The following is a 17644-nucleotide window of genomic DNA, read 5'->3' as shown; positions in this document are numbered from 1 at the left end:
AGAGCAAAACCTACCCACCATGCACGACCACAGCAGACCTTGAACTAAGAATACTGGGGAGGGCGGCCACAGACGCCCATAGGCGGCATCGTGCTAAAGTTGAAAGGGCCTATGGTACTGACTTTGGTGCCACCTTGCTAATCTAGGGTTAATGAAGAGATTAGACATACAGGTATGTGAATGTTCTAAGGTGAAAAAAACATTTTATGCAGAGGATTAACTCCTGTTATGCTGATTGTCTGCAAGGTACAGCAGTTTACCTTCCCTGAGTCACTGTTGCAGTTTGGCTCATGCAAACCTTCACTATGCCTCATACTGTATATGGTCTGTGATTTAGCACTTGTTAAAGGAAGATATAATGATATCCTTCTATTCAAGGTCATTCCAAAGAAATTCTTTGAGATATGGCATCAGATAACTGTCCATAAATCAATGGGGAATCATTCATCATCATCATCCAATCCTAGATTTCCCCATGAGAAGCGTGGGAGCCTGGGGCTAGTCAAGTTGGTCCTGGCATTTAAGATGAGAGTGACCAGCCTCACTCATCCGAGTGGAATTACGTGAGCAATACACCCCAACCACCCCCTGCATATAAATCTACACAGGCTCAATCTGATTGGAGCGCCTTAATTACTCACTAAATCGCCAGGCATCATAATTTGATTATGTGGTTACCACCCGGCACGTACAGGAAACAAAGTGGCTTGTTACTCAGCTTAGAGTCACCCATAGGCAAAAGGAAGAAGAAAGAATGAAGAAAAGAAAGACAGAAGGGGGAGTGTAAAGTCACCCATGGGCAGAAGGAAGAGGAATGAATGAAGGAAATGATGACAGAAAGCGAAGGAAGGAAGGAAAGGGAAGACACCTGAGAGCAGCACTACACCAAGTGAGTGGATGGTGAGTGCCCCCACCTACCACAGATCAATGGGAAATATTAATTAAAAATCCAGTATGCCATGTATCAGTAAACAAATAAATGAATCTGATCTTCCCCAAAACATTTTCAGTACAAGAATATTAAATCATCATCATCATCCGAATCTCCTTTCCCACCCTAGGGCAGGGTGGGGAGTAGCAACATCCAGACAGTCCAAGTCTGTCCAATCCAATGGGCCACACTTCCATTCACTCATCATTCAAGCCCCCAGAATCCTAGCCCTATCTGATACGCCAAAAAAACTTTCACAACATTCTGAAACTTCACATAAATGTATCCAACAGAGTCAATCGAATGCTGTCACATAAAATAGGGGTGCCAAATCCCTGATCATGCACACTTCTCACAACATTCATCTAGCCAGCTCGATCTCCGTTAAGTCCCATAGCCTCACCGGCTTCCATACCTATCTTCTTCACACACTCATCCACGATATCTCTCCACTTTCTCCTTGTCCTACCTTGCCTTGTCCTTCCTTCAAATTTGCTCACATATACCCTTTTCACCATTCTGTTGTTATCCATTCTCTCCACATGACCATACCATCTCAGTACACTCTCTCTGATTCTGATGTCCACAGACTTCCTCATTCTGCATCTTTCACAAATCACATTATTTCATATCCTATCCACTCTCCGTACTCCACATACATTCCTCAGCACTCCCATCTCCACTGCTATCACTCTTTTCATTTTCATGCCACACCATAGTCTCTAACCTGTATGTTGAAGTTGGCACTAACACTCCTTTGTGTAGGCCTCGCACAGCTGCAACTCTAAGTCTCTGTTTCTTATCAAGACATTCATAGCACCAGCTACTTTCCTTCCTTGTGTCACTCTATTTTCCACTTATTTTGCACATTTTCCTCTCTTTTGTATCACTGAACCCAGGCATATGAACTCTCTCACCAATTTCAGTCTCTCTCCATTCACTGTAACATCACACTGGGAGTCACCTTCTCTCTCGATTACCATCACTTTACTCTTGTCTACATTTACTCTCAAGGCACGGCACTCACAGACATCAGCAAAACTCAGAACTAGTCTACCAAGTTCTTATTTGGTATTTGCAAATAGCACTGCATCATCAGCATACAACAAATTTGAAATATTCCATCCAACATTCATTACCATCCCTCTCTCCATTACTCGTGTTTTTACTTCTCTCATCACCCCATCCACATTTATATTGAAAAACCATGGGGACATCACACAACCTTGTCGCACATTCACACTTAGATGCCCATTTACCCTTACACATGCCTCACTATCATCATAAAAACTCTTGATGGCACCCAGCAGCTTACTATCTACCATACACCATACATGCACAAAACCTTCGACAATCCTTCTCTGTCTACTTCGTCATATGCTTTTCCAGATCCATGAATGCTATAAACACTTTATAGTCCTCCTCACAAGCCTTCTCCACTCTCTCTCATTGCAAATGTTTAATCCACACATCCTCTGCCACTCCTAAAGCCAACTTGTTCATCACTCACTAGAACTTCTGATATCTCTCTTACTTTCTCTATGATTATTCTTCCATATACCTTCCTTACAACACTCAATAAACTTACAGTATACCACAATAATTCTTGGACTCACTTTGCTCACCTTTATTTTTGTACTGGGGTACAATCACAGCCTTTGCACTCTGGTGGCACAGTTTCGCTCATCCAAGCCTTCTTGCACATCTCCAACAAGCTCTTCACTCCGCTCTCGCCATTACACTTAATCATCTCTGTAAACACCTCATCAACCCCAGCTGCTTTCCCATTTTTCAGCTGCTTCACAGCATTCTTCACCTGTGTGAGTGTCACGTTTCCTGGCACGCATTCCTTCTCTGCACACTTTTACAGCCGCTCTGCTCTCTCTATTCTCATTCATCAGGCTTTAAAAATATTCTTTCCATCTGGTCCTTACTTCATTCCCATGGGTTAATAATCCACCACTTACATCCTTCACACTTTCGTATTTCTTTCCGCTGTCACTTCTACATTTCTGCATCTCTTTCCAGAATAACTTCCTATTTTCAGAGTAGATTGCATTAGTTTTTCTTCCTAGATCATCATTTACCTCCTTTTTCCTTTTCACTGGTCCCTTTATGTGCTTCTTGCCATCAATATATTCAGTTGTTATTTCAACTGAACCCCTGTCCCGTAACCACATTAGCCACTTCTCCCTCTTTTCCTCCACTGCTCCCTTAACCTCTTCATCCCGCCATGCCATCCCTTTCTTCTTTGCTCTTACTCTTGCAACAACATGCATCGCTTTAGCATTCCAAACTAAGCAATCCCTATATGCATTCCACAGGCAGCACAGATCCATTTCATTCCAATTCACTGATTCCAACTCCTCCCCTAATTTTGTCCTGCATTCATCTGCCATTTCTTTGATCCTCAGCTTCTCAATTTTCAGTCTCTGCTCCTCTCTCTCCTGGTCCACCTCACTCCTCTCAGCTTGATCTTGCATACCACAATCAAATGATCTGACAGATCTCCACATCGTCCTCTCACGGCCCTCGTATCAGCAACCATCCCCAGCATCGACCTCCCTACTAAGTAAAAGAAACCATACCTCTGCGAACTTTCTCTGTGAGCTGGAGGAGGAATGCTCGGTCACGCACCTCTAGCTCCAATTGTTGTCGCAACACTGTTATCATTTCTGCACGACCTTCAGCCATTGACTTGGCACAATATACTAGGATCCTGGATAAAAATTTTAATTATTTAAAAAAAAAAAAAAAAAAAAAAAAGCATCAACAATGCTTGTCCTTTAATATACAGTATATATATATATATATATATATATATATATATATATATATATATATAATGTATATATATATATATATATATACAGATAAATAGATAGATATAGATATATATGAAAATTATCTTTTTTGTACAATATTATTCCATAAAATGGAAATTCACAAACTCACTATTCTTATTAGAAAGCACATACAGCCCAAACGGGATTGAGGCGTCTGGCAATAGATAGATAGATAGACATACAGCAGCCTTAACTCACAAAAGGATGCCAAGAATGCCTGCCACCACTCCCGGCTTGAAGAAGTATGAGAGAACTCTGAAAACAGTCTGCTGATCACTGGCTGTCAGGTCCCAGACGAACTCAATGTAATGCTCATAGTTTTGGAATGGACCACAAACACTTGAGGTATTACCTCTGAGGAAATATGGATGAAACATAAAAACATAATTAAAACAACACAGTGAAATATACACACAGGTACCAATATGACTGTACATGCCTATCAAATATGACTGTACATGCCTATCATTAATTACAGCCTTTTACTATATAGGATGAAATGGTTGTTTTAACTACAGTAATCACTCCAATATCCGACGTAATAGAGCCATAGGTAGGTCCGGATATTGGTTCTGTCCGGATATTGGGCCCCAGCTTATGGACTTGTACTTATGGACCCTAACTCAGAGAAACACCTATACAACTCCCTCTGGACATGCATAGCACCTATTTAAGACCCAAATCACACCAATAAGGCACATAAATGACTGAAATAAATGCAAAAGAAACATAAAATGAGGGTTTAGAAGTAGGTTCATACAATAATAAACATTCTGGTGACTGGCTCCTGGACTGGTACTTATGGACCCTAACCTAGCCTAACTCAGAAAAACACCTTCCTACTGCACATGCATACCTCCTAACACCCTATTCACACCAATAAAGGACATTAAAGAGTGAAATGAGGTAAGTACAGTATGGAAAAAAGTACAGTATGAAACATTCTTATGTCCGGATAGTGGGGATGTTCGGATATTGGGCGTCCGGATATTAGAGTGATTACTGTATTAAAAAACAAATACTGCAACATGTCTGGAAAAACAAGTTTCTGTAGGGACAAAAACCCACTGAGGTGGTTTGGACATGTGGAGAGGATGGAGAATGAAAGACTGACTAAGAGGGTGTATGTAGGTGAGGTGGAGGGAGGGAGAGGGAGGGGTAGACCGAGGATGAGGTGGAGGGATGGAGATGAGAGGTATATGAGGGAGGGGGGGGTGAGTTGGGGGGAGGGGAGTCAAATGGTGGGTGACAGAGTGACTTGGAGGCGTTTTGTCTGCGGCCACCCTTTGCGGGATTAGGGCGTCGGGCTATAGATAGATAGATAGATAAAGTTGGAAGTAATCTCTTACATACATACATACATACATACATACATACAAACATAAATATGACCCTATGCTTCCTGTCAAGGGATCTCCATATTGGGGTTGGTCATGGTAAACCTGATGTTTTCTATGGACTGGAAGCTAAATCAAAAGTGCCCAAGCTAACTACTGTATTTAAATCTGAGAGGTATAGTAATATTTGTAACAATGTGAGTCTCAGCTTGGACTCTGACTCTCTATATAGTCACTCAGAAAAAGATCACCAAGTCCAGTACGTGTGGCTGAATGTCACCTGCCTGTCATGACAGTGTGGAAAGTTACCAAGCTTGCATCCACATTTCACTCTCATGGTAGTACCTCCCAGGGTTGATCGTTGTCATCCATCTACCAATACAGGTAATCACTTAGACTTGCGTTATGATAAAAACCCAGGGGTTAGCCTTGTCCACTATTCTTTGGCCTCATAATCCTTGGTGGAAGACTTTCCCTGAGAATAAAGACAGGGGGATGTCGAATCCAGGGCAAATTTACTGACCCAGGATCCTTATGGTTGAGAATAGCTCCAATCCTAAAGGCCCTCAAGCATGGAAAGTCATGCTGGATGAGACAATAAGGCTGAACAGTTGTGAGCAATCAGCCTCAAAAACCTTTTGGACTATATCCAGATGCAGTGCTTCAGGTCACCAGACCACCAGGTGTCCACTTGGTTACATGATTACCAACCAATGAAGTAAATGATTTCCTGGTCTACAAGAAACCATTTGGCTTGTTACTCAGTGTAGAGTCACCACCACATTATATTAAAACACACACACACACACACACATAAAAGTGGGGGTGGGGTGGGGGGGGTGGGGAGCAGTTTCATTTGCATCTTTCATACACTGTGGAGTTCATGTAGTTTACCTCTCCTCATCTTTATAATGGTGGAGATGGTACCCCCACTATCACTGTACCCTCACTATCACTGTGATTGTAGGTGATGATTCAGGTCAGCTATAGCAATGACTAATTACAATAATTATCAAAATTACAAAATAAATTGAAAATTACAGTAAAGTTAGTGATGAAATGTAACAAGAACTACTTTTAAATGTTTTACTTTAGCTTAAGCAAAGCTACAAAAGAATAAAAAATAATAGTGAAACTAATACCTGACCATGATGAAACAAAAACCGAATATGGCAAGAAGGAGGGAGAGGAGTGTGAGGGCAAAGAACACAGTCTCCGTCTGAGCAGCACGCCATGGACGCTCGTTGGGACGCAAAAATTTCACCACCATGATCTGTAGCAAAAAAAAAAAAAAAAAAAAAGGAAAGGAAAATGTTGAGAATGACAGATGGTAGCCATGGAGGGATGAACTGCAACCAAATAAAAGAGATATGGTCAGAAGGGGGAGACAACTTGTGTGGAGATATGTAAATGCAGTCCTCGTTATGCATCAGTGCTCTCGATACACCACAACTCTTTTCTTTGAAAATGGTACTATACTGTACACTGCGGGAAACTGGCAAATTAGCTTTACAGGCATAGCAGCAATGAAACAATCAGAGGTAATTTTCTGTAATTTACTACAGGTGTAATTAAATGAAAAAATATGTGACTTACAACAGGGACTAGCTGATGGAAATATAGGTAAAAGGGAATGGAAGAGAGGAAAATCCTAGGACAGGGTAAAGCATGGTAGGGTACAATGAGAAGCGCAAACAATGATATGTCTCAAGGAAAAGATTATGGTACATTAACATTACGAGGGAGAACATGGAGCAGAGACGAAACAACAGTGATATGTGCCACATACAGCATATGGTAGTAATAAAGTAATGAAACTACTGCAAGTAACAACAAATACGTATAAGTTACCATACTTGATCATCATCCTGACCATTCTCACACTTAAGTATGGAGTAAAGGATAATCCAAAAACAAGGAAATACAGAGTACAAGAGTTGAAGAGCTCTTAACAGCATGTCCAGTGATATCCACACAGTAATTGATGCATCATTCCAGTTACTGAAATCCTGACTCCCTCTCACAAAACTAATCATCTGCACAATTTTTTTCTAACCCACACCTGTAAAGGAAGAGTGGGGTACTGTTTAATTCTCTCTCTCTCTCTCTCTCTCTCTCTGTATGCATACATGGGTGTGTGTGTGTGTGTGTGTGTGTGTGTGTGTGTGTGTGTGTGTGTGTGTGTGTGTGTGTGTGTGTGTGTGTGTGTGTGTGAACAAAATAACTTAAAACAGCTTTTATCCAATTTCAACCACAGTTAGTGGAATTGCTCAGCCTAGAGGTTGACTGATTATTATTGATTTTTTAAAATAGAAAACAGGTCAATGGTCAGGGTCACAGGGCTAGGTCAAAGTCTGACAAGCATGGTTTACAGTTTAGACCTAATTTAGTGGAAGGACCAGGGGTCAGGTAAGAACCAAGGTATTTGATTTTAAGAAAAATTAAAAGTCAAATTCACAGGTTACAGTCAAATTTCAACCCATATGTCTGTGTGTGAACAAAATGAATAAAAAGTGTTGATTTTGACAAAACCTGGTGAAAGGATGGAGGATCAGCAAAAGGTTGATCTGCTGTTTTTGAGAACAATACATCAAAAGTCAAAGTCCCATAACAAGGTGAACTTTAAAAAGTTTTTAAACAATTTTGAGCAAACTATATGGAAGGGTTCATAGTAGTGTAGGGATAAAGGATGTCAATTTTGTGAAGTCTGTCAAAAGTCATGGTCATAGATTAATCTCACATGGCGAAGACAGTTCAAATATCTTTGATCTGATCTGGATCAAGGTTGGTGGAAGGGTTAATAATTTGGCAAAGAATGAAGTACTTTCATTTTCAGTGCAGTAAGTCAACGGTCATGGTTCCAGGGCAAAGTCAAGTGTTTGGCCCTTGGACCAGTTGGCGGATGCAGCTGTTACACTCTTTGAGTGCTCTCTCTCTTTCTCTCACTCCTTTTTTAACACAATTACAAAACTATTAAGCTGTGGAGTAAATAACTGATCCAAGGTTTAATCCAAGATGAAATGAGGCAATCATACTTTAATGCTTATAAAGCTTGCTACTATGGCCCAGTAAAACCTTTCTTGTAAACTGATCAAAGGTATACAGTATCAACCTTCTAGTGATCAAACAAATGCATGTACAATACTGCAGTGACTTTCACTCCCCTAGTAGAGCAGCAGCTCTGCTGTGGCTACATACAATACCTGTAAAAAGTTTGGGCTACGATTTATAATGTCTTGTCTTAAAAAAAAACAATAGTAATAAATAATAATAATATTAACCCCTTAAGTACTATGTACAATGATCACCATTTTCCAAGCTTAGTACATAAAGTCCTATGTCCCATGAAATCTGTACAGTACATAAACCTGGAGAGCTGTAATCCTGACTTTTATTATGTAAATGGTACCTAGCCAATGGAAACCAAGAGATCTGGTGGTGGGAGGCATGATCCAGCCCCCTCCCTGCGTGTAGGGAACCCCCCCAGGCCATCTCTTCACCTCCCTCTGCCCCATTGGATCCTGCCCTCTGTGTCCCCTCCCTCCCAAACTACCCCCCAATACCCCCTCTGGACCATACTGGCCGTGTGAGGAAGGCATATTCCCTCTTCTTCCCACCCTCCTGATGCCCTCCCCCACACTCCCTCCACCTCCCTGTTCCTCCTTATTTCTCAAGGATGTCCCATTCTCGCTCACAGTGAGGAGACTTTTTTTATTTGTGACGGTCAATTGTGCGGTAACCATTAGACATATGAGAGTGAAATATAGTATGCATTTTCCGGTATGTAAAATCAAGCTCTTCAAATCCGTAAGACCAAAATTTACTCTGGTGCATTTTTTTTTTTTTTCCTCTCTCTATATGCGAGGGGTACCAATTTTTATCTTTGACGTTCTTTGGCAGCTGATACTGATGTAACCATTACTCATATGAGAGTGAAATATACATTTTCAGGTGTGTAAATTCAAGCTCATAAAATCTATTTTTAAAAATTTAACCTTGATGAAAGTTGAAAAACTGGACCCTTCTGGGGGTTCCGGGCATAGGTGGGCTAAGAGATATGTGTACTTTAGGGATTAATGATGATGATGATAATAATAATAACAATAATAATAATATATAAGTAGCTACTTGTTATGAACAAATAAATGAAAGTGATTTCCATAAATTTATGCTGACAATAAGTTTCACTAACATATGCTGTTTAAATCAAACTACAGGTTTAGCTTAACCAACTCTTCACAAATGTATTTTTTCTCCAGATTCCTTCACTGCAGAGAGCTATAGTTTTATAATAAATTACAAATGCCAATAACAAAGTTCTAATATAGCAACTGAACAAAGCATATTAAAAAATAAAAAATACAGGTGCTTCAACAATGTTCAAGACCACACTGCAAAAAGACCTCATTGTAAGTTACTCTTCTAAGTCCTTATTGCTTTTAGTTCCCAATAAATCTGATAGAAATCCCTATCAAAGTTCCACTGCAGAATATAATATAGATCTGTCAACTCCCCTACTTTATAGTACTTTTTCCATGGATAAAGTAGTGATATTTTAAATCACGCTCTTGACTTATAATAGGGATTTCCTTCATCTAGAGTGGCCATATTCTTACATACATAGGAAAACAATGCTGACGCAATGTGAACTGCACCTCATTTAATTTCCTTCACAAAAGTTCCAAAATGCTTGCATACGTCTGCCCTGGTCACCGAATGGCAGTTTTCCATGCAGCTTGAACTCCAGCGGCCTCTCTCATCAGTCTCTTATCCCTGAGGTCACACTGTATGAAATATGTAGATGGCTTGGCCAGTGTTTATGGGGACTTGAATGGTGCGTAACTCAGTGTCTGGCCCATTTCACTGTGCATGCCATTGATAACTTTGAACAACGTCTTTCAAGCTTTCTCTTTCTTTGTTTTCTGGACCCTCCAACCACACTATCCCAAGGTAAAAGATGATGACGATGATAACTTATGAAAATTACAGGGATGTTTGTTTATAATACAAGTTAAGGTTTGGTGCTCAGTTACTTCCACTTTTTTATGTATTTCTACTGTATGTACTATTATAAAGACAGATACCCCAACCTACTTTTCAATGAATGTGTAATAACAGTACTGTACTTACTTTTTGCATGTAGAATGTGATAAACATCTTGATAAGGACTATAACTGGTGCGAGTGGGCAGAAGAAGAAGGCAGCCCACAGCAATGTCTGGTTATAAATCAGGTGGAGTGTGTTGTGGCTCATGTCAAACTCCAGCAGGTACTGATGAAGCTTTCCCCTGTCAACAGTTTACCCATTTGCTGTATATATAATGCACTTAAGCACCTGCTGAAACTGGTGAAATGAACATCATAAATGTTACAGAATGAATGAAAGGGTTACTGGAGTGAAATAAAGAACTACTGAATGAATAAAGAGAAACACACCAAGATGGTATGGGCACACACAAAGAATGTACTGTACGTGTAACATGGGTCAAAAGAAGTTTCTGAAAGTCATGCTGAGAGTGATTCTGGAAGAGAGATAGTACAATATGTAATATGGAAGACAGTATGAGAATACAATGATGAGACAGTAAGCAGAGGAAGAGGTGTACCAGAGAGTGAAAGATGTATGTGGGGAAAAAGCAGCTTGTTGGTAGTTAGCCGCCTAATCAAGGGGCTTCCTGTGAGGAAATGCGGCACTGGGGATGATGATGAATGATCCTATTAACACAAATTCTTATTCAACAATACATTCCTCAAGATATTTGAGTTGTATATGGCAGATTAATTGAAATATACCTAAATGATCAATGTCTTCTTAGGTGCACAGACCTTTTAGAAACCTGAGAATTATTATACTGTACAAGTGCCATCAAGATCTAAAGTTTGCCTATTATTTCACTTGTTCCAACCTTCATTTTCCTCTTCTCGGTAATATTCATATGCGAGAGATTCCTGCTCTGTCCATAAATGACTCTCCCTGTTACAATGCATCATGGAGAAGCATGGTGTAAATGCCCTAATAATACAGCAGACAGTAGAATTATAGCCAAATATTTGCCCCGACTGTACATAAAAATCAACATTAACACATACGTTGCCTGAGAGCGTGTGGCAATGGAGAAGATGAGGGTTGCTAGCTGCATGATGAGAGTCACCAGGAAGTCAATCATAAGCAGACGATAAAACTCCTGCCCCAAGGATGTTTCCCAGCATTCATCATTTTCCTTTCCCTATAAATTTTACAGGCATTTAATACAGTACACTGTAATGAGACTGGAGATTAAATACCTCTGTTACGTTAAATACAGAATCCATGACGCCACTTGTTAAGCCCTGCCAAAAGCAACGATGAAACAAAACGGACATCGGTGAAACTGGACATCAGAATGTGATTAAATGATAAAACAAATATTCTGAACTCAAGTGAAACTTGTACAGTACAATGAAATACTAATAATAAATACACACCAGTACATTATTTGCACTTCTATCTTAAAATATTCAAAAATATGTGCTAGTAAAAATTACTTAAAAGGAGCTATTCACCTCAGTTTAGTATTGTACTATCACTCAAAAAAGTATCCTTACTCATGTGAACACAGGACTCCACGATGAGTAGAGCGATTCAAGCAGGGTCGGTATTCCATATTTCCTCGTCTGTTGTGTCCAAATGACTCACGTCACTTTTGTAAGGATACTTTTTTGAATGATAGTACGTGAACAGAATTAAGAATGAATATATAGCAAATAAAAAACCTCATTGAATTTTAGTCATGAAACGGAATGTTCTTACAAGTCCTCATATTCTTTACAGCAATGTATGGAGAGTGAAAAATTAGAATATTATTTGCTAACTGAGCTAAGATTCATTCTCTGGAGGGAGAATGGTCATGTGTGATTTGCCACAAGGGAGTGGGAAGTAATTTCATCTTGTGCAGCGTCTGGGATAAGAGGGTGCATAAGAGATGTCGTGGTATCAGAGGTAGACTGCAAGATAACGCTGATTTTGTGTGTGCAGTGCGTCGGGGAGAGCAAGTGGTGTTTGTCAAGCGAGAAAGGATTGAACTTGCTGGTGAGTCTCTTGAGTTTGTGGAAGAATTTTGTAATTTAGGAGACATGTTATGTGCTGGAGTCGGGGCTGGATCTAGCTCTGTGGCTAGAATGGGGAGTGGTTGGATGAAGTTCAGGGAGCTGTTGCCTCTCCTCACATTGGGAGGTTCTCCCTCTGTTCTAAGGGATCTTTGATTGCAACTTGTGTTAGGAGTGTAATGCTGCATAGTAGTGAGACTTGGGCAGTAAAGGAAGAGGATATTTGCAGGCTCAAAAGTACAGAAATGATAATGATTCAGTGGATGTGCAGTGCATCCCTGTGTGTGAGGTCTGGGGGAACTAAGTTCATGATGGAGGAGCTGAGGGGTTGGATGGGACTGAAGTCTACTGGTGTTGTGATGGGGAGAGGTAGACTGAGATGGTTTGGGCACATGGAGAGAATGGGGGATGATAACTGGGTGCAGAGAGTGAGAAGTGTTAATGTTAGGGATAGGGTTGCGAGAGGCAGACCGAAAAAGACCAGGGACGAGGTCATTGAATGTGACTTCAGGGATAAGGGACTGAATAGGGAAGCTGCCAGAGATCGAGCAGCATGGAGGGCCACCATTAGGTGACCAAGGCAGATGCATGGAAGCATACTGGAGTCTTCAAAAACAAACGAACGAATGAACAGGGCAGATCATAAACGGTACTCCATTAAAAACTCACATGACTACAATCTTATATGTGGGAATGGTTCAGTTTGCTAGTGTGGGTGTGGCAGTGGGAGGAAATAAATAAAATACTGTAATACAGGGTAGATACTGATAATGCTGACAGCTGTACTGTACCTGCAACACACAAGAAACAGATCAGCAGAATGGAAGAAGGGCATTATATATGGACAACCCTGTATATTTACCGTGGCATTCAGTTGCCAGAGTACAACAACGATGAATATTCAAACAATAAATAAGCTTATAAAGTCCAAACAAGCAAATTCTATGACCACGTACCAGAATCATATTGGTATAACTATCAATGGCAAAACCATTAAAAGTATACATGAAAATTCTCCTGTGCTAACAAACATGGAATGAATTAGTCCAGAGATCAGTTCAAGCACTGTTACAACCATTCTTTCAGATCATAATGGCCATGTTCAGATCTGATGAGAACAATCAAGAATAATTTTTTCTTCATTCAAGTTCAGTTACATTCATCATCTAATATTCACTCATGTCTGTCACATTCATTCAGCCTCAGTCATATTTATTCAGGCCCAGGTACATTCATTCACATATCCTTTCTAGTAATTTTAGTTAGTTACAGTAATTTCAGCTATACAGGGTGTCCCGGGAGTTAAGTCAAAAACTTTGGGAAATGATAGAGGAGCGAATTCTAAGGAAAAAATGTTATATGAACATGTATCCAAATCTCAACCGTTACGGAACTACAGTTACTGATGACCTTATGGGTGAATTATGAAGGAGACCATTTTCGCCCATAAGGTCGTCAGTAATTGTAGCTCCGTAACGGTTGAGATTTGGACACATGTTCATATAACATTTTTTGCTTAGAATTCCCTCATCTGTCATTTCTCAAAGTTTTTGACATACCTCCCGGGACACCCTGTATTCACAACCAAGTACATATAGTCTGCACTTTTTTTTTTTTTTTTTTTTTTTTTTTTTAAAGAAAATTCCAGTCAACAAAGTATATTTAGGCCAATAAATCAATTCAAGTCATACCTATTTTTGGTCTGTCCCCAAAACAAGACCTAATGGTGCTTCCCCCACCCCCTCCTCAGATACTGATTCAGGTCTGTTGGGACCTGGTGGGATAAGTGGAGACTAAAGGGCTTAAACTGGAATGATGGTGTTGCTGGCCATGACAGGGAAAGCAGACCCTGGGAACATGGGTGCTGTTGGTCTGCTGATAGCTGAAGCTGTAACTGTTACAATACTTATCACATAATAGCAGAAATGAGTAGAGTGGGTGAACAGGAGTGAGTGAGATGGAGCAGGATGGTAATTAAATCAATACTGATCACTTTAGGTGATAGCCACCAAGGCATGCATACAAAAATAACCCTAACAGTGCAATGGTTACAATATACTAGTGGTGATTCAGTCATCTGGGCCTGGGTGGGGCAGGAAGAGATGAGTCAGGAGGACAAGCTGAGACAGTGGTGGGTTGCAGATCATGAATGTGTAAGCGTCATCTGTGAATATGAGTGCTACACATCGGATGGTAACCAAGGCAGTCATGCTATAACATTCACCACAGCACAGCAGACATATGGCGATCTAATTATCCCCGAGCTGGGCAGCTATGTCCATATGGCCCTGCTAAGTTACAGGAGCACGCTACCACTCCCGGCAACAGTGACCTGTCAGAGGCTCGAACTCGCAACTTCGCGATTACGAGTCGGGCGCTCTACCTCTGAGCCACCGCACCCCTTGCAGCAGACTTGGGTGAGGTCCATATAAATGAGTAGGCAGCAATTGCAAGGAGGGTCGTGGGTAGAGGGGCATGTGGAAGGAGGTATATGTACTGCAGGTGCATTTTGCAGGGAAGATAGGGTGTACGTCAAAAATGGAAGATGAAAAATTGGGCGGGGTTGATGAAATATGCTAAGATGGTATTAGGTGATGGAATAGAGCAGGACAAGTACCTCCTTCTGATTACTGGTGTTCTATAAGTGGTGGTGTTTGTAGTGGAAATGTGTAAGTCACAGAAGTCTGATGTGGGGGGAGAGGTTTAAAAAATAGTTGGGTGGGTGGAGAGAAGTGGGCAGGATGAGCTGGAATGACATGGGTGGTAGGGCAGGGTAGGTAATTCACTGTATTAAAATGGACACAGTAGGTTGGCTAATATGGACACTGCAATTTCTTATTCCAAAATTTTCTCTAAAAGTTTTATGTGGGAGTGTGGGGGTAGAAAAATGGTGGGAAGAGGGAAATAGAGGGGAAAGAATGGGCTAGGGTGCTGATGTGTGGTGGGGCAGAACAAAAATGCAAGAGTTTAATGTACAAAAGTGGGGCAGAAAATGGGAAGGGAGCATGGAGAGGTGAGGGCCATGAAATAGTGGTGCATGGTGTGACACAGTGGAAGTTAAATATCCTCTGAAGATGAGCACTGCTGATTGACAGGTATAGGTGTGGCAATAGTTTAAAGCAAAACTTCCTCCACGAACAAGAATAACAAGAAAACAACAAATGGTCAATCCTGTATATCTGACACCTTGTGATTCAGGTACTAAATAAGGTAAAACTGACTGTCACTGTGAATGCCTGAAGCCTGGATGGTGCCAAGTCAGGTGAGGCAGGCATCGGGGTTTGGGTGGTGCTGGGTGTGCTGGCAAGATCTGATGCTTCCATGTACCAAAACCCCACAAGAACTCCCAACACTGTTACCTCTAACAGGAAAGTTCTGAAAGAAAGAATGGGAAGAATCTGGACTTAACCCCTTCATACAGGTGATGTATTTTTTAGCTTATTTTGTTACCTCCTAAGAATTTTATTCAGAGAAGACTTCAAACTGGACTGTTAGAAATAAACAGCATTAGCCATTTCAATAGTATTCTGGACACTCCCTCCCCCCAAGCATCAAACTTCTTCTTGTCGTGGTATCTCCAACATTAGGAGAAATAGAGCGGCAAATTAAGCAATAGTGGGAGTGAAGTAAACAAGGCTATTTTCTCAACAGTTAAGAGCTGGAGTATATCCTATGTTGACTTCGACACACTGGATGGATGACAATCAATATTTTTATCAGGTAGTCACTCTGACTACCAACTCATAATGTTTACTATGCTCGGTCTTATTTTACCTGACTTAAATTGGACATTCCTGCAACTTGAATACATTACTAAGTTGTGTTTGTTAGAAACTGGATAAGCCTTTGTTATGAGGCAGACATGAGTCTCCCTGATTACTATTCCCTTTTAACTCTCCAATCTGACTACACCTGGCCACTGCCTACAAAGAAAAGGGTATAAGTATCATTGTTGGATTAAACATATGTGGTGGTATTACCAAGGACACAGGTGGTTCTGCATCAGATGAACTTGCAAAACTATTTACAACTTGCTTACAAGCCAAATCAGTTACCAAATCGTAATGCTGCCTCTCTCTCTCTCTCTCTCTCTCTCTCACACACACACACACACACACACACACACACACACACACACACACACACACATCAACATTAAAGAATTGAAGAACTACTCTGCAATAAGTTTTCTTCTTATGTACGAGGTTTTTGCAAAAGACTTAGCAATGTCCAATGCATTAAAGGTATGGCTTTACAAGAACTAAAGTAAAAAGTTCATGACTTTAACATAATATCATCTTGAGTTTCGGATGAAAACCCTACTCAAGCAAGTACAAAAGTTAAGCCAAGTTAAAGCAAGATTTTATAACCAGTCAGGATAGCTCCAGCATGTCTTGACCTTGACTTCCATTTGACTTTTCACCTTAATTTTCCATTTCTAAGCATACCTCATTCTTTATAAAGGCTCCAACATTGCACACTGTCTAATTTATGTGCATAATTTAGTATTATGTCATGACTGTTTCAATGCATATGACTCCCGAGCAACGGGACAGCACACACTGATTTTTACCCATTCGGTGAGCAATAGACGCAAACCAGCCAAGAGAACAAGCTTGATTTTGTTGGGTTGTGAGATACAGCTCAGACTCAGTAGTGTCGCGTTGCAAGCCACAGCTCAGCTGTGCTGGCCGTGCATCATGGTTAACTACTCGACCCCTACCCAAACTTATGCATGGTGCTACGCAAAGACGGAGGGAAAGAGAGATTTTTTTTTCTTTTCACCAGATGATGCCCTGGATGTTTATCTTCAAGTTTATAATAAACAAAAACATTTTTTTTTTTTTTTTCACTCCTCCCCTACGTAAACTTACGAATGGCCCTACGCAAAGACGGAGAGATATTATTATTTTTTTTACCAGATGATGTCCTGGATGTTTATCTTCAAGTTTATGATACTGTAAATGAAAACTTACCAAAAAAAAAAAAAATCCTTCATTTTTTGCACACCATGGGGTGGGATAAAAAAGGTAATCGTACAACACACAGGTTAATCGATGAAAGACCCAAATTCAGGTTTTTATCAAATAGTACTGTAACTGAGAAAACTATAGTATCTTGGAAACCTCTGTGCACGGGTTTCATCGATCATTGTGTTATGTTGGTTGTAAATGACAGTCTCAAACTGAGCAGCATGTAATGAATTGCACTGTTTACAAGACAAATATTTTACATGAATTCTGTCAGGTTTCTGGGCCAGGCATATTATGTCTGCTGGAGTCGGCCGCTCTCGCGCTGACCCACGTTTTCATGCCGTGATCTTTTTCTCTGATCGCTCTGGGTACAGAAGTGTGAGTGGGAGTGGTTAGTGGTTGAGTGAGCAGTGGTAAAGTGGGAGCATGAGTGGCTGATGTGGATGGGGGAAGGGGGATTGTAAAGTTTGGA

The 17644-nt window shown here is 40.6% G+C and overlaps 1 protein-coding gene across 1 annotated transcript in view; it reads right to left on the bottom strand.

Annotated features, from left to right (window-relative positions):
- The window catches only part of LOC145394899 (transmembrane channel-like protein 7), a 71254-nt gene that overhangs the window by 10999 nt on the left and 42611 nt on the right, over positions 1 to 17644 (bottom strand). The window contains exons 14-19 of the mRNA XM_080268651.1: positions 15421 to 15574; positions 11204 to 11340; positions 10245 to 10401; positions 6257 to 6387; positions 3976 to 4131; positions 3520 to 3650 (exon numbers count right to left, since the gene is read on the bottom strand). Coding sequence (XP_080124777.1) covers positions 3520 to 3650; positions 3976 to 4131; positions 6257 to 6387; positions 10245 to 10401; positions 11204 to 11340; positions 15421 to 15574 — 866 coding nt within the window. The remainder of the gene's footprint in view (positions 1 to 3519; positions 3651 to 3975; positions 4132 to 6256; positions 6388 to 10244; positions 10402 to 11203; positions 11341 to 15420; positions 15575 to 17644) is intronic.

The sequence above is a fragment of the Coenobita brevimanus genome, chromosome 29 (genome assembly GCF_032717465.1).
Source record: "Coenobita brevimanus isolate Jiangsu-jjx chromosome 29, ASM3271746v2, whole genome shotgun sequence".
In the NCBI taxonomy this organism is placed as follows: Eukaryota; Metazoa; Arthropoda; class Malacostraca; order Decapoda; family Coenobitidae; genus Coenobita; species Coenobita brevimanus.
Note: the sequence above shows the minus strand (reverse complement) of the source record. Positions and strands in the feature narration are given on the sequence as shown.